At 40.3% G+C, this 21,798-nt stretch overlaps 1 protein-coding gene across 2 annotated transcripts; it reads right to left on the minus strand.

Moving 5' to 3' along the window:
* Positions 1–1,002: 1,002 nt before the first annotated feature.
* Positions 1,003–21,561, minus strand: MOCS2 (molybdenum cofactor synthesis 2). Of its 2 annotated transcripts, none has more exons than XM_019464327.2 (6): positions 21,460–21,561; positions 19,003–19,156; positions 5,239–5,366; positions 4,563–4,713; positions 3,698–3,821; positions 1,003–1,120 (listed from the first exon to the last, which is right to left on the minus strand). In XM_019464327.2, exons 2-6 carry the CDS (start codon positions 19,107–19,109, stop codon positions 1,052–1,054), a joined length of 579 nt encoding a protein of 192 aa, XP_019319872.1. In that variant the 5' UTR covers positions 19,110–19,156; positions 21,460–21,561; the 3' UTR covers positions 1,003–1,051. The 2 variants fall into 2 exon arrangements, with proteins under 2 accessions (XP_019319872.1, XP_019319871.1); XM_019464326.2 differs by lacking the exon at positions 21,460–21,561 and adding an exon at positions 20,337–20,451.
* Positions 21,562–21,798: the final 237 nt, after the last annotated feature.

The following is a 21,798-nucleotide window of genomic DNA, read 5'->3' on the forward strand; positions in this document are numbered from 1 at the left end:
ATAAACTAATAGATACAGTACAACTAATGCTACAGTACAGTAGCATTAAGGGCCACAAGAAGATACAAGGCAGGGTAAAGGAAGGGGATTCCGGTTTTAAATAAGGTAGAGAAGGCTCTCTGAGGAGGGAACATTTAACTGGGGACTTGAAATAGTGAGGAAGCAGACTATGGGAATATCTGGGGGAAGAGCATTCTACACAAATAGACAAGGAAGGACCCTATGACAGAATAAGCCTGCTACATACCAGCCACAGCAAAGCAGGGGGCTGGAGCAAGGTGAGGGGCAGGCAGGAGCCCAAGCATATAGACCATAGACCACGGTGAGGACTGTGGGGCTCCAGCATGGGATTAGCTTTCCAAAGGCTCTGAGGAGGATGAAATGACCCACATGGGAGAAGGAAGAGTGTCAGGAGGGGTGCTGTCAGCAGGGCCACAACAACGGTCCAAGAGAAATGGAGCGGTGGCTTGGACGAGAGTTGCGGCAGTGGGATTCAGAAGTAGCAGCTAGATTCGAGAGACATCTAAGAATCTGTTTTCAAATTCTCCAACAGGTTCATTCAAGGATTTGAGATCAAGACTCAAACTACTGGCTTCTTGACCACTACTTCTCACAATAAACTGAAATATACTAGAACTCTAACATCATATCCAAAGGACAAAAATATCCACAAAATCACAAAATATTTCACTCACTGACCATCTATTACTTTCAAAGAAAATAAAATGCTTTCATTTTGCTTCTCATTGAAAAAAAAATATAAGTAATTTAAATTTCCTACTTCATGGAATGGTATGTCTACCACAGGCATCTTTCCTCACATTTAAATTTACTCTACCATTTTTTCCCTAAAGTCTTTCCTCTATCTGTGGCTCCTGCATAAGCCTTCATCCTAACACTCATTTTTTTTTTCTCCCTTTTGTCCCACTGGTGTAACACAAGAGACTGTGTTTCAGTAAACTAGCTTAACTTCTAGAAAAGAAAAATCAAAATGTGATTAAAGACAGTTTACCAAGTTTAATTTTAGTTCTCTAAAAAAAAAATGTGTGAATTAATCACTGGCTGTCCAAAAGCACTCTTTGTTTCTTTTCCAAGATGATGATGATTCTTCATACATTTCCTGAAAAACAGAACCATAACAGGTATTCAAAACAGAGTGGCTTAACAAATTCAACTGCATCAGAAAAATTCAGGCAAATGAATCTAGTTAAATCTGCTACTCTTCCAACAATCCAATAAATATTTGTTTGAGGCACTGAAAGGAGAAAACTGAATAAATCTGTTCCCTCCACTTAAAGACCCCAATCCAGTGGGAGAAACACTGACATGAAGACTTAACAAGGCAAGGTACAACCACAGAATGGAATAAACAATTCCATTTGGGACCATGTCAGGAGACAGCCTGAGCAAGGTTACACAGGGAAGATGCAAGGTCTTTAATAATTTTAAACACTTTTTTCTTTCCAAACACATCTACTTCAGCATTTCTATATATGCTTTTCCACAGGCTGATGGGATATTTCCACTAGGTGTGAAATTAAGTGACCACCCACAGAAGTTCTTAAGCAGGTTTGGGCTCTACCCTAGAGACAATTGACAATTGCTTTGTAAGTGTGTGCCCCACCTACCTGCCTACCCGGCTATTTCACCAATGATCTCAAAGCACAGGTGGGACTAGAACCCGACACAAACTGAGATGATACTCGGAAGGGAGGGGAATAAGAATGTATCAATCTTTCTTCTCAATCTCCAGTCAAATCCTATTTCTGAGGGACAGAAATCCAAATTTGACCTTCCTCTGAACACTGTATATACCCTCTCAACCTCTACAGACAGAAAAGTAAACAGAAAGCTCAGCTAGACCTTGAAGTATAAAGATGAGAGGATGCCCCAATCCTGCCCACCCTCTTATTCCAGGGACCTACTCTCTCATCTACTTTCTATGGGCAGGCTGTCCATTCTTTCTCCTTGGTAAGGAGAGCTACTGGGGTGCCTGATGACTCAGGTGGTTGAGTGTTCGACTTCTGATTTGGGCTCAGATCATGATCCCAGGGTCATGGGATCAAGTCCCACGTTGGGTTCCGCACTAAGCATGGATCCTGCTTAAGATTCTCTCTTAAGCCACCTGGGTGGCTCAGCAGGTTAAGCATCTGATTCTTGATTTCAGCTCAGATCTTGCTCTCATGGATTGTTGGGTTCTGCGCTGACAGCACAGAGCCTGCTTAGGATATTCTCTCTCTCTCTCTCTCTCTCTCTCTCTCTCTCTCTTTCTCTGTCCCTCCCCTATGCATGTGTTCTTTCTCTCTCTCAAGATAAATAACATTTAAAAAATAAAAAAAGGTTCTCTTCTTCTGTCCCTCTCCCCTGCTTGTACTATCTGAAAAAATTAAATTAAATTAAAATTAATTAAAAAAAAAAAAAAGCTACCTCTGCCACCCAGATTCACAACTCAATGGAGAATGCTCTCCCTGACTCACTCTATTCAGGAGACTGCCTCATGTAGTCTATCAAAATGGTGGCAGCTTTGTTCAAAGCAAAGCCACCATACAGCTGAGCTTCACAGAGACTGTTTTCTGTCACAAATCCTATCTTCAAATCCCAAAGTATCCCCTTATAAGAACAGGTGTCAGTTTTTATTCATTTCAAAATTTTTTTTAATCTTTATTTTTGAGAGAGAGACAGAGCATGAGCGGGGAAGGGGCAGAGAGAGAGGGAGACACAGAATCAGAAGCAGGCTCCAGGCTCTGAGCTGTCAGTACAGAGCCCGATGCAGGGCTCGAACTCACGAACTGTGAGAACATGACCTGAGCCGAAGCTGGTCGCTTAACCAATTGAGTCACCCAGGCACCCCAGTTTCAGTTTTTGTTCAGAAAACATGGTCACTGGGTTTCATAGGTCCTGTGTAAGAGTCCAATTTGTTCATCTCTACCACAAACGGAGCCAGCAGGCTCCTAGGAAAGACACGCTCTGCCCTCTGATCTGAGACGTTAATTCCCTCCTTGGCTTTGCTACCCAGCCAAAATGCTGTGGGCAATTCTAGACTCTTAAAGGCAATTACAAGTTTGAGAGTTCAGAACAACCCCACTGTTACTGTTACTACACCATGGAAGAACTTAAGGAGTTGGGTCTTTTCATCCCTTCAGAATGTCCTCTTTAACCAGAGATTCACTCTTACTGATTGGTTTGATGTGTTGACAGAAAACAAACTAGAATTTCCTATTTATGTCTGAAAATCCACTCACTATGCATTTTCTCCAAAGAGGCAATACCCCACTCTTTTTTCCTAAGAAATTCTAGAATGTTGCTTGCTCTTTTGCCTCGAGAAATCTTGTTTACCTATTGCTGAACAGCTGTGCATTATTATCACTCTCCACAGGACTAACTCAAGGGAATTCTAATCCAAAGTGAATGAATTCATATATGAACCAATGGAAAAGTCCAGACAAGGAATTCCAATTGTTACCAACTATTGAGGCCTAATCTGTGCCATGCATTTCTTTGGGGCATGTACTTTTCATGCTTAACAAACTTTGGAAAGGAGATATTACATAAATACTATTTCAGATAAAGAAAACACAATTCTATAGAGTCAGGGAAGACCCTAGAATACAAGTTCTACATGTAATCTCATTCCTTATCTTTTAAACAATTTGTGAGAAAAACCATGTCCAAATGGCAAAATTAGATATTTCCTTACCTTTTTCCATATGGGCACCTTGGCTTTTAAAGTATCAATGGCATAGCTCACAGCTTCAAGGGATGAAGTCCTATGGGCCGAGGACACAGCAATGATAATGCTTGCTTCCGACACTGGAACTAAACTTTAACAAAATGAAGAAGAAAAATTGCCATCTCTTCTGAATCCACATGTTAAAGGATATTAAACACATGAAAAAAAAATTCCAGCAAAGCATTCTTACAACTAAGTATCCAGTTCTACTTTAAACTTCAGGTTAATTAAAAAACAGTAATTTATCCCGTTTGCATTCAGCAGAGGGGATGTTGAGGTTGTGCCTAATTTGTTAGTATATTAAATAGAAACAAATATTAAAGAATAGAATTGATGAAATTTAGTTTTTAATAACAAAATAACAACTAATGTAATATAACAGAAATGGAGTCTCAATTGCTGGGCTCTTTTTAAAGTCTAGAACTCCACTCTTCTTAGTGGTATAAACAGGCAACTAATTTAATGACCTTCAAAGGCACTACATTAAAAAAAATCTATTAACAGACTTATCATACAAATAGAGTCCAGACTATAAAACAATTCTTAAAAGGCCTCAAGGACTTTAGCACACATTAGCACAGGCCTTGTTCTGCACAAGGCTTTTTAGAGTTTGGCACATTTGGACTTTGTTTTAGCATCAGGCACTCTCCAGATGTTACAATGAAACAAACAGCCCTTGAGGTGCTATCCACTGTCTGCCTGTCTGCCAGAATAATACACAAACCTTCCTCTCATGCTAATATAGGATTCCTACAGAAGATTCCAGAATTAAAATCGCACAATGATGGAAAACAAATGCAATTAACTATTTAATTGCTAAAGGAAATCATACCCAAGTCTATGAAACACTGCTATGTGTTTGACTGGCCATTTCTGCCTAATGTCACTACAAATTTTTCTGATTTCATTTTCCGCCATTGGTAGATATGCTTCATATTCTAAGCTAATGACTTTTTTCCCTTCAAAGTTATTTCTTGTAGTCCCTAAAAAAAAAGAAAGAAAAAGAAAAATATTAAGGTTTCCTTACAATAGAAATAACACATTAATAGAAAAAAGGATTATTTCAGCAGCACACCAATTTGCCTACGAATTGCTTTCAAATTTTCTAAAAACAAACATTTGGTTAGAAAACCAAAAAATAATTATCATAAAGATGAGGAAATACAATGTCGCTAATGAGGCAAACATATCAAAAATACTCATAGGACAAACCAGGATGGGAAACATTATGCTCCCAGGACTATCATTAAGTTAGTATCACCACCATTTTTTCCCCTCAATATTTGGAACATACAGAATTCTCCCTGAAAATAATGACTCTTATTCTACTCTTTTAATGCCTTTAACACAGGTTGGTTTGAATCTGAATAAAAATTAAAAAGTGTCTACCCACCATGGGTTACTGCTCTTAGTATCTTAAAATCCTCTATTAACACTGAACATGGAAAACACTTGCTGATTTCTATTGTCTTATGCAGTCAACCCACACTGTGAAAATCACAACTTACCTACAAACAGGGATACTGCACCACAGAGTGGAGAAACCACCAACTGTGAGACTTCATCTATGGAGAGTTTCTCAGCAGTGAATTTTATTATATCTTTAGATTTCTCTTCAATTTCATTCATATCTTTCCTGGAAGATATTAACAAACCTTAACATTGGTACTACAGGCAAAACACCCAACTCAACTGTGTTTCAATTTATATTTTTTGTACATTAGATGTGATAGAAGTCATGGTTTGAACTGAATGATAAAAACAAGTGTAAAATTTTAGCAAAACTCAACATATTTATAAATATCCCCAATGAATCAAGCAGGATATATAAAAGGAACTGTAATCTACCTCATATGCCACTTTATTGCAAATTCTGGAATTGCTACTCTTATCTCCTATCGTGGTATAGGTCAGACATCGACACCTTCAGCCACACACACATATCACCTCTGATCACTACATCACCATGCACTACACCTAGGACTGGTTTTTTCTTTATCCAAAAGGGAGAGAGGGAGAACAGAAGCAATGGTGACTCCACAGGAACTCAGTTCATTTCATAACCGGGCATAATCCTAGTTAAGTAATGGAGGAAATAAGGAAATGAACTGCGTGCCTATCACCAGATGTCCTACAAAGTCCTCTGCCATGCATTTCTCATTTCATTTATCAAGCATCTATTACATTCTCACTAAGTGACTAACCCCACACACTAGACAAGGACCAGGGAACAAAAAACCTGCCTCCTGCGCTCAGGGCACCTATATGGGAATGGGAGAAACAAAGCAATAAACAAAAAATATAAATAGGGGTAACTTATAAAAATAAACAGGGTTCTGAGACAGAGCATGGGTGCTGGGGAAGGGGCTATTTAAGAGGGTCAAAGAAAGCCTTTCTGAAGACATACTATAGAGAGGTGAGACCTGAAAGAAAGCAGCCTGTAAAGAAACAGAAGAACAGACCCCCAGGCAGAGACAGGGAATGGCAAATACAAAGCCTCCAGAACCTGCAGGGAGGCTGGAGCTCAGGATGTGAGGGAGAGAACAGATGGGCTGAGGGTGGGCACGTGGGCTGGGTCTTGCCGGATGAGGAGTCTGGATATAATCATAAATCCTGCGGGATTTCATTCACAATGAAAGGCAAGAGAGAGAAGGCTCAGGGGAGTTAAGCACTCCTTCAATGTGGTTCCAACCAAGGAATCCCACTAAATCCAATGTCTTTTTCCCTATACTTCCAGCTACTGGAAAGAAAGAAAAGCACAAATATTCACATTCCACTGGGTTCCAGGATGTTTCAACCTCCTGTACATGGCACCTGAGCTTCTTACAATAACTTACATGTAACATGAACATGGTCTGTGAACGTCAAACGATACTAAATTCCTACCACTTTGATTCTGTAAGGATGTGGATTCTAAAACCACATGTTAGGGAGGGGATCCAACATGGTGTAGTAGTAGGGGGACCCAAAGTTCCCTTGTCTCTCAAACACAGCAGCGTTAAGGCCAAAGGACTTCGAATTCCAAGAGTCAGGGCTGCAGAGTGACAAAGATGTCTCCAGGGACCCACGGGGACAACCTGGCAGGCCACAGATGCATGACTGCAAACTGGAAGAGATAAAACAGGCCGTGTAGGCATGGAGGGAAGGGATCCCTTTCTGCGGAGAGACAAAGGGAAGAGAAACAGAGGCTGGCGAAGCCTAGGACTATATCTAAACAAGAGAAAAACCACAGACCGGGAGGGAGAAAGATCCAATCTCTAACCGTGGGGCTTTTCCCAGGCTCAGTAGCTAGTTCAGAGGCACAGTCCGCAGTGGGAGAAAGCAATCCCCTTCCTGGAGTGCTGTGGGAAGAAGGTATATAACCTTTCAAAGGACAAAGACTGCCTGCGCCCACCAGCCATAAGCCATATATCGGTGGCACCGAGTGGCACTTCCCCAGATCCCAGGTGTATGGAGAGAGAATCTGTAAAACATCGAGGTTTAAGTCCCAGCCGAGCGCCAGGGAGGCATGGGGTCGGGGGAGGAGAACAAACTGCCTTGTTCGTGCCTGCAGCACTGCAAACATGGTCTGAACAGAGTGGTTTGGGACAGCCGGACGATGGAGCGGAGACTGTGGTGTCGCCACTTTTCTCGCCATCACCACCAAGATGGGTCCTCAGGGATGGGTCTGCGGGCCCCACAGTGGAGGCCGGAGATGCCTACACCAAACCATGCCCCTCCATACCTGGTAACTGTGTACCTACCAAAGCGGGATTGACACTAACAAACCAGAGGGCTGCTCCTCCAGATCAGCACTGCCACCAGTTCCAAGGCACCCAGCGGCATTGCACTGCCTGATTTAATTCTTGGACAATTCTTATTATATATGTATATATTATATATTTTATTTATTTTTCTTCCTTTTCTCCTTCTTACTTCTTCTCTCCTGTAGTCTGGTTATTCTGGTTATTGGTTTACCTAAGCAGACATATTTAATCTATTCTCTTTATACTTGTTCTATATCTCTTTATTTTCCTCTCTCTCTGGAATAAGCTGTAGAGTTTCTCTGCCTGCTCACTTTTCTTTTCTTCTTCCCCGCCGCTGTCATTTCTCTCTTTGTATGGGATAAGACCTCTTCCATCAACAATGCCTCAACCCCGTTGTTTTGCTATAGCTGATGTTTTTTCTTTTTGTATTTGTTTCTTTGTTTTCTTTTCGAGGGCTACTTCAACGAACAAATCAAAGCACACCTGGTGGAGGGTCCAAAGGATCACTACGAGTAGGGAGAAAAAGCAACCAGAGTCACAACAAGAGAGAGCAATTAACACTCCAAAAAACAGCTCCTGAAGGACCAGGCCCTGGATAATGTATGATCCCTCTTTAATATAGTAGTGCTCACAGGTGCAGGCCACATAACAAGTTTTTAAAACACACAAGGGACAGAAAACTAGCCAAAATTCAAAAATGAACTACTGGGACCTCATCAAAATAAAAAGCTTCTGCACAGCGAAGGAAACAATCAGCAAAATTAAAAGGCAATCGACAGAATGGGAGAAGATATTTGTAAATGACATATCAGATAAAGGGTTAGTATCCAAAATCTATAAAGAACTTATCAAACTCAACACCCAAAAAACAACTAATCCAGTGAAGAAATGGGCAAAAGATGTGAATAGACACTTCTCCAAGGAAGACATCCAGATGGCCAACCAACACATGAAAAAATGCTCAACATCACTCATCATCAGGGAAATACAAATCAAAACCACAATGAGATACCACCTTACACCTGTCAGAATAGCTAACATTAACAACTCAGGCAACAACAGATGTTGGTGAGGATGCAGAGAAAGAGGATCTCTTTTGCATTGTTGGTGGGAATACAAGCTGGTGCAGCCACTCTGGAAAACAGTATGGAGGTTCCTCAAAAAACTAAAACTAGAACTACCCTACCACCCAGCAATTGCACTACTAGGCATTTATCCATGGGATACAGGTGTGCTGTTTCGAAGGGACACCCCCATGTTTACAGCAGCACTATCAACAACAGCCAAAGTATGGAAAGAGCCCAAATGTCCATCAGTGGATGAATGGATAAATAAAAGGTGGCGTGTGTGTGTGTGTGTGTGTGTGTGTAATGGAGTATTACTCAGCAATCAAGAAGAATGAAATCTTGCCATTTGCAACTACATGAATGGAACTGGAGGGTATTATGCTAAGTGAAATTAGTCAGAGAAAGACAAAAATCATATGACTTCACTTACATGAGGACTTTAAGAGACAAAACAGAAGGGAAACAAAAATAATATAAAAACAGGGAGGTGGACAAAACAGAAGAGATTCATAAATATGGAGAAGAAACTGAAGGTTGCTAAAGGGGTTGTGGGAGGGGAGATGGGCTAAATGGGTAAGGGGCATTAAGGAATCTACTCCTGAAATCATTGTTTCATTATATGGTAAGTAATTCAGATGTAAATTTTAAAAAATTAAAAATAAAATTAAAAAAAAAAGAAATTTACAATAGACTTTGATCAATAAAAAGAGAGAAAGAAAAGAAAACTAGCCAAAATGATGAAACAGAATAATTCTCAAAAGAAATTCCGGGAAGAAATGACAGCTGAAGAATCGATCAAAACACATAAACAATATAACTGAACAAGAATTTAGAATAATAGTCATAAGATTAATCGCTGAGCTTGAAAAAACATAGAAGACAGCAGAGAATCTATTGCTGCAGAGATCAAGGAACTAAAAAATACTCATGATGAATTTAAAACTGCTATAAATGAGGTGCAAAATAAACTAGAGGCAGTAACAGTGAGGATTGAAGAGGCAGGGAGAAGAATAAGTAAAACAGAAGATAAAAATATGGAAAAAGATGAAGCTGAGAAAAAGAGATAAAACTATTCTGGACCACAAGGGGAGAATTAGAGAACTAACTGAATCAATGAAACGTAATCGTATCCGTATCATAGGAGTTCCAGAAAAAGAAGAGACAGAGAAAGGGGTGGAAGGGATACTTGAACAAATCATAGCTGAGAACTTCCCCCAATCTGGGGAAGGAAACAGACACTGAAATCCAGGAGGCACAGAGAACTCCCTTCAGACATAATTTGAATTGATCTTCTGTACAACATATCATAGTGAAATGGGCAAAATACAAAGATAAAGAGAGAATTCTGAAAGCAGCTAGGGATAAACGGGCCTTAACTTATAAGGGTAGACACGTAAGGACAGTAGCAGACCTATCTACTGAAACTTGGCAGGCCAGAAACGAGTAGCAGGAAATTTTCAATGTGCTGAATAGGAAAAATATGCAGCCAAGAATCCTTTATCCACCAAGCCGGTCATTCAGAATAGAAGGAGAGATAAAGGTTTTCCCAGACAAACAAAAACGGAAGGAATTCATGACCACTAAACCAGTCTTGCAAGCGATCCTAAGGGGTCTCTGTGAGTGGAACAATGCAAAGACCACAAAGGACCAAAGACATCACTACAAGCATGAAACCTACAGATAACACAATGACTCTAAATTCATATCAATAATAACACTGAATGTAAATGGACTAAATGCTCCAATCAAAAGACACAGGGTATCAGAATGGATAAAAAAACAAGAGGCCTCTATCTGCTGTCTACAAGAGACTCATTTTAGACCTGAGGACACCTTCAGATTGAAAGTGAGGGAATGGAGAACCATCTATCATGCTACTGGAAGTTAAAAGAAAGCTGGAGGAGCCATACTTGTGTCAGACAAACTAGATTTTAAACTAAAGGTTGTAACAAGAGATGAAGAAGAGCATTATATCATAATTACAGGGTCTATCCATCAAGAAGAGCTAACAATTATAAATGTCTATACACCCAATTCAGAGGCACCCATACATATAAAACAATCACAAACGTAAGCAATCCTATTGGTAAGAATGTGGTAATTGCAGGGGACTTTAATATTCCACTTACAACAATGGACAGATCATCCAGACATAAAATCAATAAACAAACACTGGCCCTAAATGATACACTGGACCAGATGGACTTGACAGATATATTCATTCTTCTCGAGTGCACACAGAACATTCTCCAAGATAGATCACATACTGGATCACAAAACAGCCCTCAATAAATATAAAAGAAATGAGATCATACCATGCACATTTTCAGATCACAACGCTATGAAACTTGAAATCAACCACAGGAAAAAGTTTGGAAAACCTCCAAATACATGGAGGTTAAAGAACATCCTACTAAAGACTGAATGGGTGTGAACATGGTGGCACAGGAGGACACTGGGCTCACCTCGTCTTGCTGATCACTTAGATTCCACCCATATCTGCCTAAATAACCCAGAAAACCGCCAGAAGACTGGCAGAAGGGACTTTCCGGAGCCAAGTGTAGACAAGAGGCCCACGGAAGAGGGTAGGATGGAGAAGCGGTGCATGCTACACGGACTGGCAGGAGGGAGCCGGGCAGCGGAGGGGCAGCCCACCTGTCAAGGCAGAGCCCCTGAAGTCTGGCTTGCAGAAGCAGAGGTGCTGGACTCGATGAGTTCTGACAGCCAGCAGGACTTAACATCTGGAATGTTATAAGTCAACAGCTCTGCTCAGAGAGTGGGAGGGCAAGAGGACACCGGGGGTGAGAGGTGTTGAGCCCTGGAAGACAGAGCTCAGCTCGGCAGGGAACAAAGGCGCTGGGCAGCGCCATCTCCCTTGCCCACCCCCCAGCCGAAATCCCAAAGGGAACCAGTTCCCATCACTGAGCTTGCTTGCCCTGAGCAAACACCCAATGCTGTGCTTCTATGGATCCATCCCTCCGACGGGTCTGCCTCCCTCCAGGTGCTGAAGGGCCCTTCCCGCAGGTGACCACCGACACCAAAGCTAGCTAAGCCTGCCCCTCCCACCCCTGTGCACCTTGCAGATCCACCCCAGCTAACACGCCAAATCCCATCAAAGCAGCACCACAAGCCTGGCAGTGTACTAGCAGCCCAGACAGGGGGCACACTACTCCACAGTGAGTCCTGCCCCTGGGAGAAGGGAAGATAAGGTACAAACCAGTCTGACTGTGACCCCAGCAGTGAGCTGAGGACAGACAGCAGGACTGACAGTGGTCCAGCCCACCAACACAAGTTACTCCAGACAGCACAGGGGAAGTACCCTGCAGTTCTGCGCCACCCCAGGGACTATCCAAAATGACGAAATGGAAGAATTCTCCTCAAAAGAAACTCCAGGAAGTAGCAACAGCTAACGAATTGATCAAAAACGATTTAAGCAATATAACGGAACAAGAATTTAGAATAATAGTCAGAAAAGTAATCGCTGGGCTTGAAAAAAGTATAGAGGACAGCAGAGAATCTATTGCTACAGAGATCAAGGGACTAAGAAATAGGAGGAGCTAAAAAATGCTACAAATGAGGTGCAAAATAAAATGGAGGCGACTACAGCTCGGATTGGAGAGGCAGAGGAGAGAATAGGTGAACTAGAAGATAAAATTATGGAAAAAGAGCAAGCTGAGAAAGAGAGAGATAAAAACATCCAGGAGTATGAGGGGAGAATTAGAGAACTAAGTGATGCAATCAAACAGAACAATGTCTGTATAATAGGAATTCCAGAAGAGGAAGAGAGAGAGAAAGGGGCTGAAGGTGTACTTGAACAAATCATAGCTGAGAACTTCCCTGATCTGGGGAAGGAAAAAGGCACTGAAATCCAAGAGGCACAGAGAACTCCCTTCAGACGTAACTTGAATCGATCTTCTGCACGACATATCATAGTGAAACTGGCAAAATACAAGGATAAAGAGAAACTTCTGAAAGCAGCTAGGGATAAACACACTCTAACATATAAAGGGAGACCCATAAGACTAGTGGAAGACCTATCTACTGAAACTTGGCAGGCCAGAAGGAAATCTTCAATGGGATGAACAGAAAAAATATGCAGCCGAGAATCCTTTATCCAGCAAGTCTGTCATTCAGAATAGAAGGAGAGATAAAGGTCTTCCCAAACAAAAGCTGAAGGAATTCATCACCACTAAACCAGTCCTACAAGAGATCCTAAGGGGGATTCTGTGAGTGACATGTTGCAAGGACCACAAAGTACCAGAGACATCACTACAAGCATGAAACCTACAGACATCAAAATGACTCTAAACTCAGATCTTTCAGTAATAACACTGAATGTAAATGGACTAAATGCTCCAACCAAAGACACAGGTTATCAGAATGGATAAAAAAACAAGACCCAACTATCTGCTGTCTACAAGAGACTCATTTTAGACCTGAGGACACCTTCAGATTAAAAGTGAGGGGATGGAGAACTAAATATCATGCTACTGGAAATCAAAAGAAAGCAGGAGTAGCCAAAGTAATTTTGAAGAAGAAGACCAAAGTGGGAGGCATCACAATCCCAGACTTTAGCCTCTACTACAAAGCTGTAATCATCAAGACAGCATGGTATTGGCACAAAAACAGACACAGAAACCAATGGAATAGAATAGAAACACCAGAATTAGACCCACAAAAGTATAGCCAACTAACCTTTGACAAAGCAGGAAGGAATATCCAATAGAAAAAAGACAGTCTCTTTAACAAATGGTGCTGGGATAACTGGACAGCAACATGCAGAAGGATGAAACTAGACCACTTTGTTACACCATTCACAAAAATAAACTCAAAATGGATAAAGGATGTGAATGTGAGACAGGAAACCATCAAAACCCTAGAGGAGAAAGCAGGAAAAGACCTCTCTGACCTCAGCCACAGCAATTTCTTACTTGACACATCCCCAAAGGCAAGGGAATTAAAAGCAGAAATGAACTATTGGGACCTCATGAAGATAAAAAGCTTCTGCACAGCAAAGGAAACAATCAACAAAACTAAAAGGCAACCAACAGAATGGGAAAAGATATTGGCAAATGACATATCAGACAAAGGGCTAGTATCCAAAATCTATAAAGAGCTCACCAAACTCCATACCCAAAAAACAAATAATCCAGGGAAGAAATGGGCATAAAACATGAATAGACACTTCTCTAAAGACGACATCCAGATGACCAACAGGCACATGAAAAGATGCTCAACGTCGCTCCTCATCAGGGAAATACAAGTCATAATACAAACACTCATATACCACAAAATACAAAACACTCAGATACCACCTCATGCCAGTCAGAGTGGCTAAAATGAACAAATCAGGAGACTATAGATGCTGGCGAGGATGTGGAGAAATGGGCACCATCTTGCACTGTTGGTGGGAATGCAAACTGGTGCAGCTGCTCTCGATAACAGTGTGGAGGTTCCTCAAAAAATTAAAAATAGATCTACCCTATGACCTAGCAATAGCACTGCTAGGAATTTACCCAAGGGATACAGGAGTGCGATGCATAGGGGCACTTGTACCCCAATGTTTATAGCAGCACTTTCAACAATAGCCATATTATGAAAAGAGCCCAAATGTACATCAACTGATGAATGGATAAAGAAATTGTGGTTTACATACACAATGGAATACTACGTGGCAATGAGAAAGAATGAAATATGGCCTTTTGTAGCAAAATGGATGAAACTGGAAAGTGTTATGCTAAGTGAAATAAGTCATACAGAGAAAGACAGATACCATATGTTTTCACTCTTATGTGGATCCTGAGAAACAGAAGACCGTGGGGGAGGGGAAGAAAAGAAAAAAAAGGGGGGGGGGGTTAGAGAAGGAGGGAGCCAAAACATAAGAGACTCTTAAAAACTGGTAACAAACTGAGGGTTGATGGGGGGTGGGAGGGACGGAAGGGTGGGTGATGGGTATTGAGGAAGGCACCTGTTGGGATGAGCACTGGGTTTTGTATGGAAACTAATGTGACAATAAATTTCATATTTAAAAAAATGAAGAATGAATGGGTCAACCAGGAAATTAAAAAAGAAATTAAAAAATATATGGAGACAAATGAAAATGAAAACGCAACAGTACAAACCCTTTGGGATGCAGCAAAGGCAGTCCTAAGAGGAAAATACATTGCAATCCAGGCCATCTCAAGAAACTAGAAAAATCCCAAATACAAAATCTAACAGCACACCTAAAGGAACTAGAAGCAGAACAACAAAGACACCCCAAGGCTAGCAGAAGAGAAATCATAAAGATCAGAGCAGAAATAAACAATATAGAATCCAAAGAAAGAGTAGAACAGATCAATGAAACTAAGAGCTGGTTTTTGAAAAAATAAACAAAGTTGATAAATCCCTAGCCAGACTTCTAAAAAAAGACAGAGGACCCAAACAGATAAAATCATGAATGAAAATGGATTTATCACAACCAATCCCTCAGAAATACAAGCAATTATCAGAGAATACTATGACAACCTGGAAGAAATGGCCAAATTCCTAGACACCCACACACTACCAAACCTCAAAAAGAAATAGAAAATTTGAACAGACCCATAACTAGTGAAGAAATTGAATCAGTTATCAAAAATCTCCCAACAAATAACAGTCCTGAGCCAGAGGGCTTCCCAGAGGAATTCTACCCGAGTTTATTTAAAGCAGAGTTAATACCTATCCTTCTCAAGCTGTTCCAAAAAATAGAAACAAAAGGAAAACTTCCAGACTCATTCTATGAAGCCAGCATTACCTTGATTCCCAAACCAGACAGACACCCCACAAAAAAGGAGAATTACAGGCCAATATCCCTGATGAACATGGATGCAAAAAAACCTTAACAAGATACTAGCAAATTGAATTCAACAGCATGTAAAAAGAATTATTCACCATGATCAAGTGGGATTCATTCCTGGGCTGCAGGGTTGGTTCAATATTCGCTAATCAATCAATGTGATACATCACATTAGTATAAGAAAGGATAAGAACCATATGATCCTGTCAATAGATGCAGAAAAAGCATTTTACAAAATATAGCATCTTTCTTCATAAAAACCCTCAAGAAAGTAGGGATAGAAGGAACACACCTAAATATCGTAAAGCCATATATGAAAAGCCCACAGCCAATATCATCCTCAATGGTGAAAAACTGAGAGCTTTCCCCCTGAGATCAGGAACATGACAGGGATGTCTACTCTCACCGCTGTTGTTTAGCATATTGTTGGAAGTCCCAGCCTCAGCAATCAGACAACAAAATGAAACAAAAGGCATCAAAATTGGCAAACAAGAAGTCAAACTTTCACTTTTTGCAGAAGACATGATACTCTATATGGAAAACTGAAAGACCACCAAAAGGCTGCTAGAACTGATACACGAATTCAGCAAAGTCACAGGGTACAAAAATCAAAGTAGAGAAATCGGTTGCATTTCTTCACATCAATAATGAAGCAACAGAAGGAGAAATCAAGAAATTGATCCCATTTACAATTGTACCAAGAACCATAAAATACCTAGGAATAAACCTAACCAAAGATATAAAAAATCTGCATGCTAAAACCATAGAAAACTTATGAAGGAAACTGAAGAAGACACAAAGAAATGGAAAAACATTCTGTGCTCATGAACTGGAAGAATAAATATTGTTAAAATGTCAATACTACCCAAAGCAATCTACACAATCAATACAATCCCAATCAAAATTGCACCAGTATTCTTCTCAAAGCTAGAACAAACAATCCTAAAATTTGTATGGAACCACAAAAGACCCTGAATAGCCAAAGTAATATTGAAAAAGAAAAGCCAAAGCAGGAGGCATCACAATCCCAGAATTTAGCCTCTACCCCAAAGCTGTAATCACCAAGACAGTATGGTATTGGCACAAAAACAAACACATAGACAAATGGAATAGAATAGAAACCCCAGAATTGGACCCACAAACGTATGGGCAACTATTCTTTGACAAAGCAGGAAAGAGTAGCCAATGGAAAAAGACAGTCTCTTTAATAAATGGTGCTGGGAGAACTAACTGGACAATATGCAGAAGAATGAAACTAGACGACTTTGTGACACCATACACAAAAATAAACTCAAAATGGATGAAAAACCTAAATGTGAGACAGGAAACCATCTAAACCCTAAATGAGAAAGCTTGAAACAACCTCTCTGACCTCAGCCACAGCAATTTCTTGCTCAACACATCTCCAAAGGCAAGGGAATTAAAAGCAAAAATGTTGAGATTGGGATCTCAACAAAACAAAAAGCTTCTGCACTGCAAAGGAAACAATCAACAAAACTAGGCAACCAACGGAATGGGAAAAGATATTTGCAAATGACATACTGGATAAAGGGTTAGTATCCAAAATCTATAAAGAACTTACCAAACTCAACACCCAAAAAACAATCCAGCGAAGAAATGGGCAGAAGTCATGAGTAGACACTTTTTCAAAGACATCCAGATGGCCAATAGACACATGAAAAGACACTCAATGTCACTCATCATCAGGGAAAAAGAAATCAAAACCACACTGAGATACCACCTCACAACGGTCAGAGTGGCTAACATTAACAACTCAGGAAACAACAGATACTGGCGAGAATGTGGAAAAACGGGAACCCTCTTGCACTGTTAGTAGGAATGCAAACTGGTGCAGCCGCTCTGGAAAACAGTGTGGAGGTTCCTCAAAAAATTAAAAATAGAACTACCTTATGACCCAGCAATAGCACTACTAGGAATTTATCCAAAGGATACAGGAGTGTCATTCATAGGGGCACATGTACCCCAATGTTTATAGCAGCACTTTCAACAATAGCCAAATTATGGAAAGAACCCAAATGTCCATCAACTGATGAATGGATAAAGAAGATGTGGTTTATATATACAATGGAATACTACTTAGCAATGAGAAAGAGTGAAATCATGCCATTTACAGCAACGTGGATGTAACTGGAGGCTATTATGCGCAGTAAAATACATCACTCAGAGACAGATGTCATATGTTTTCACTTATATATGGATCTTGAGAAACTTAACTGAACATCTTGGGGGAAGAGAAGGGGAAAAAATAGAGAGAGAGAGAGGGACTCCCTCTTATACAAAGTGTAAGAGACTCTTAAATACAGAGAACTTAGGGTTGATGGGGGGTTGGGGGACAGGGGAAAATGGGTGATGGGTACTGAGGAGGGCACTTGTTGGGATGAGCACTGGGTGTTGTGTGTAAGCAATGAACCATGGGAATCTACCCCCAAAACCAAGAGCACACTTTACACACTAATATGTTAGTCAATTTGACAATAAATTATATTAAAAAATAAATAAAACCATGTCACAAATCCTTTCAGACACCTTCAAACAATACACAATGCTGTTAAGTAATCTTCCTATTTCCAGAGAACTCCCATCTCTCTTTCTCACATACATACACACACACACACACAGTTTAATGGCAGCATACAGTTTCTGAATAAATTCCAAACTCTGAAAAATGGGATTTTTCTAAAATCATGGTAGTGATATGGCGACCAGTTTCCAAGTAAAACTGAGATACATATCAAGAAATTCCATTATTTCCAAACAGTAGGACTAAGAAAGATCCAGTCTTTATCAGTATTGTGGGCAATTTGCTTTGCAATATATATTCCTCACCTTTTGGGGCACTGCTCTCCAGCAAAGTGGAGAAAAAAACAGGTGGAAAAAAAAAACTGGCATCCTGGGTACGCTTCGTTCTTTAGTGAGGCCAAGATTTTGCCAATGAGTATGGTATTTACTCTTGACTCTGGAAAAAAGCCCCATTAAACTAAGAAAGCTTTCTTTCATTCCTAACTCGCCAAAACTCTTTAATTGAAGATAATCATTAATTTCTAGATTATTTGTAAAGATGGCAAGACGCAATGGATCCCAGAGCTACTTGCAACACAGCTATCATAATAAAGCTGTTTCTTTCTACCTGGAAAATGGTAAGCTTTCTTACTAAGCACAGTGATCTTTTCACTTTCTGGCCATGCAATTTTTCTACATTTCTCTGTGCCCAAAAGGGCTATTTTCCTCGATTAATAAGCATCTTTGTGAAAAAGTACAGAGAATCCAATAATCTGAAATCAAATGTTGGCTCTGCCACCTCTTAGCTATGTGAGTGTAGACAAGTTTTTTAACTTCTCTGAATTTCAGTTTTCCTTCCTGCAAAATAGGAATATTAATACTCCAGCATCCAGCACTGTGCCTGACACATAATATAGTTTCCATAAACCATCTGAATTCAACAGAATGAACATATCAAACTGACTTTATATTAAAGTGCTTACAAGAGAACAGATGCAGAGATGAAAGGCAGGTATGCACAGGTCTGTCTGCACCAACTCTTTATTGGTGTAGGCAGACTTACCAAGAGTATACTATCGTCTTTGTGATCCTTCTCCACAAGACTGGTTAAGAAAAACATACCTCACACACCCAAGTGGCTCAAGAGCACTACCCTCCACTAATGGGGGGGATAATGGCAATTTCATCTCCTGACTGAAGCTGGAGGAGTTGATCTCCAAGCTCGACATATTCTTGACGGACAGCAAATATCACCTGATTTCTGACATCAGCCAATCTGAAGGGGAAAAAGCTAATTAGAAGTATCAATGCAGTGTTACATCCCCAATCTCTTCAGCTGCAACTAAAAATAGCCATAAATATTACTTCACGAGGCATCACCTGCAAAGTTACTAATTAAGCCAATTCACACTCTGCAGAGAAAGTACATACTCACTGAAGAACCTACTTATTCACCACAAAGCACACAGTAAAATGCTAACAATTCTTTAATGGAGGTTATGTGCCTTGGGGAGTTAAACAAACCCCCCTCCCCCCAAAATACTAGACTAGACAACATTGAGACCAGGTCAAAAAAAAAAGAGAGAGAAGAAGAAATTTTCTAATCAGTACGTGCCCTCCCCAGGAGATCTTCTGAGTATACAAGTATACTAAGTGTATCTCAGAATTTTCCTACAAAACCAGGTGTCTCTCAAGAGGTAAAAGGTTAAAAGTAAAGCAGAACAGAAGCCCCACCTCATTTCAATGATTATCAGGACACTTTCAGAGCAAGTTAAAAGACATGAGATCAAGAAGTAATTTTCTCTTATAAACCCACACTTGGAGTATCTTCTACATTACACTAAGACTTCCTAGTTAAAAATCTATACAGACTTAAATGACAAAATATTCCTAGAACACCTTTAAATAAGCTGTAATTACATTTTGTTGCAAAAAGAACTTGAGGTAGGAACCACAGCAGTAAATTACACATTTTCAAGAACCAGAAAAATATTAAACATTGCAAAAACTCAAATTCAACAGTAGCTAAGGTCTGTGATCTTTCATTTTTCTTTTATCTTAGAAATTTCTACTTTGAGTTCTCTAAAGAAGGGGCAGGACATAAAATTCAAAGCACACGTTTTCAACCTAATTTGTAACAATTTCATTTAATGTTATAAAAATGCAGAATCCACATTTTTAGTATTTTGTAAATTATATAAGCAAATATAACCATGTCCCTTTGGCAGTATCCCAGCTCACTGTGGATTTTTTAGTAAAATACCTTTAACCTTAAAAAATTATGCATTTTTAGATAACAGAATTTAAGATTTTTGGAGTAGTTGCAGAAAAATACAACTAATGACCCTTTCTGAATTGTGCATGGAAATAAAAATCAGCTTTTTTTCTCTAATCATTTACTCATTTTTAAATATTTAAAAATTGTTAATCATAAGCATTCTAAAATTTTTAACTACCCAGGATGTCGTGCTTCTATCTCATTCCACAGCTGCAATGCTTTTATTTCTTGTGGCACAGAAATAGTCTCAGAGCGAATTCCTGCAATTTCAGCACTTTTTGCAAAATACAACACTTCAACCTGAAAAGGAGAGAAAATGCCTTTAATAACCATAATAGACCTTTTCTGTCTCGGTGGGCTCTATTGCTTTCCAATCACTTGAATCAAAGACCAATTTTCAGTTAGAGAAAATTAAATCATCCATAAAAATGTTAGTATAACTACAAGTTCAAATTTTGAAAACTCTTTATGTTTTAAGCACAATTCAGATTGATTTCCAGATGATTTTTAGTTTTATGAATGTAAGCTTGCCACAACTAAAACCCTAACGGTATCTTCTTAAAAACCATGAAGTTAGTCTTTATTCCACATAAAATTATAGCACCTTTTATAAACCCTTAGTGGTGAACAGATGTCTGAGTCAAGCGATAAATTACACAAATAACAAAAAAAAGCGAGACACGTCTTTCACAGTTGTCATAGGACCTTTGATTCAAGTCCACATTACACTGACCCCAGCTGCAAAGGATTAAGTTATATAACATACAAACCCGGACATTTGTAAAAGCAGGTGGGTTTGAAATACAAGATAAATTGGTATTTCCTAGGAGAAACCTATGCCGTCAGCCTGGTATCTAAGAAATCTGGCCAAGTAAAATGACCCACCTGTTCCACTGTGCAAATTTTTCTCTATGAAATAATCAGAGGCTTGCAAATGCTTATATGAAGCCCCTTTTTTTCTTTTTACAAGAATTCTCAGTTAAGTCCATTTTTAATTTGAAAACTGTCTTCGCCAAAACGTATAATATGAGAAGCATGGAGGCAAAGGTTCTGAGGGTGCCTTTAGAAACCTCTAACGCCGGCACCTCGGAGACCAAGAGTTCGCGGAGAGAACTTGACCTTCGTTAAGGTAGCCCAAGCAAAGCCTCCGAAGCCCGGCGGGGCCACACTAGTGGTGGTGGTTGCGACCCTGGACGTAAGATTCGACCAAGGTGGTTTCGGTAGGGATCCGGCTGAGCAGGGCCGGGTCTGTAAAGGGAAGAAAAGGGGGCTCATGCATCTGGGAGGGCGCCCACCCTTACCTGGCACCGCAACACCATTCCGCCAGGATTCCCTGAACCGGTACCGCGGCCGCGGAGGCGGAGTAAAGTCGACTGAGAGCGCAGACGCAACCTGACGGCTCTTTCCGCCCCTACAGGGCATGCGCAAAACAATCCCTCCGCTGCTGTTCGCCTTCCTGCGTTGGGGCCGCGGACTGCTTAAAGAAAAATTCAATTGTTACTCCCTGGTGGGGAGGGGTGGCGAGCTTCAATTGTAGGTATCACCAAATGGGGGAAGGGCTGGCCGTTCAAACTCATCTTCTTAGATGAGAGGCCGAGGTGCGGGAGAGCAAACACCGGACTATACTGGACACTTGTCAC

The sequence above is a fragment of the Panthera pardus genome, unplaced genomic scaffold, assembly GCF_024362965.1.
Source record: "Panthera pardus isolate Hobbes unplaced genomic scaffold, ASM2436296v1 HiC_scaffold_2, whole genome shotgun sequence".
NCBI lineage: Eukaryota > Metazoa > Chordata > Mammalia > Carnivora > Felidae > Panthera > Panthera pardus.

What these genes read in the sequence shown, in the direction of transcription:
- MOCS2 (XM_019464327.2), bottom strand. Translation starts at nt 19,109, where the DNA reads ATGTCGAGCTTGGAGATCAACTCCTCCAGCTTCAGTCAGGAGATGAAA. An exon ending in GAGCCACTTGGGTGTGTGAG is followed by an intron (nt 5,367 to 19,002) that starts GTATGTTTTTCT and finishes AATATCTTCCAG; the next exon opens with GAAAGATATGAATGAAATTG. An exon ending in TGCAGTATCCCTGTTTGTAG is followed by an intron (nt 4,714 to 5,238) that starts GTAAGTTGTGAT and finishes CTTTTTTTTTAG; the next exon opens with GGACTACAAGAAATAACTTT.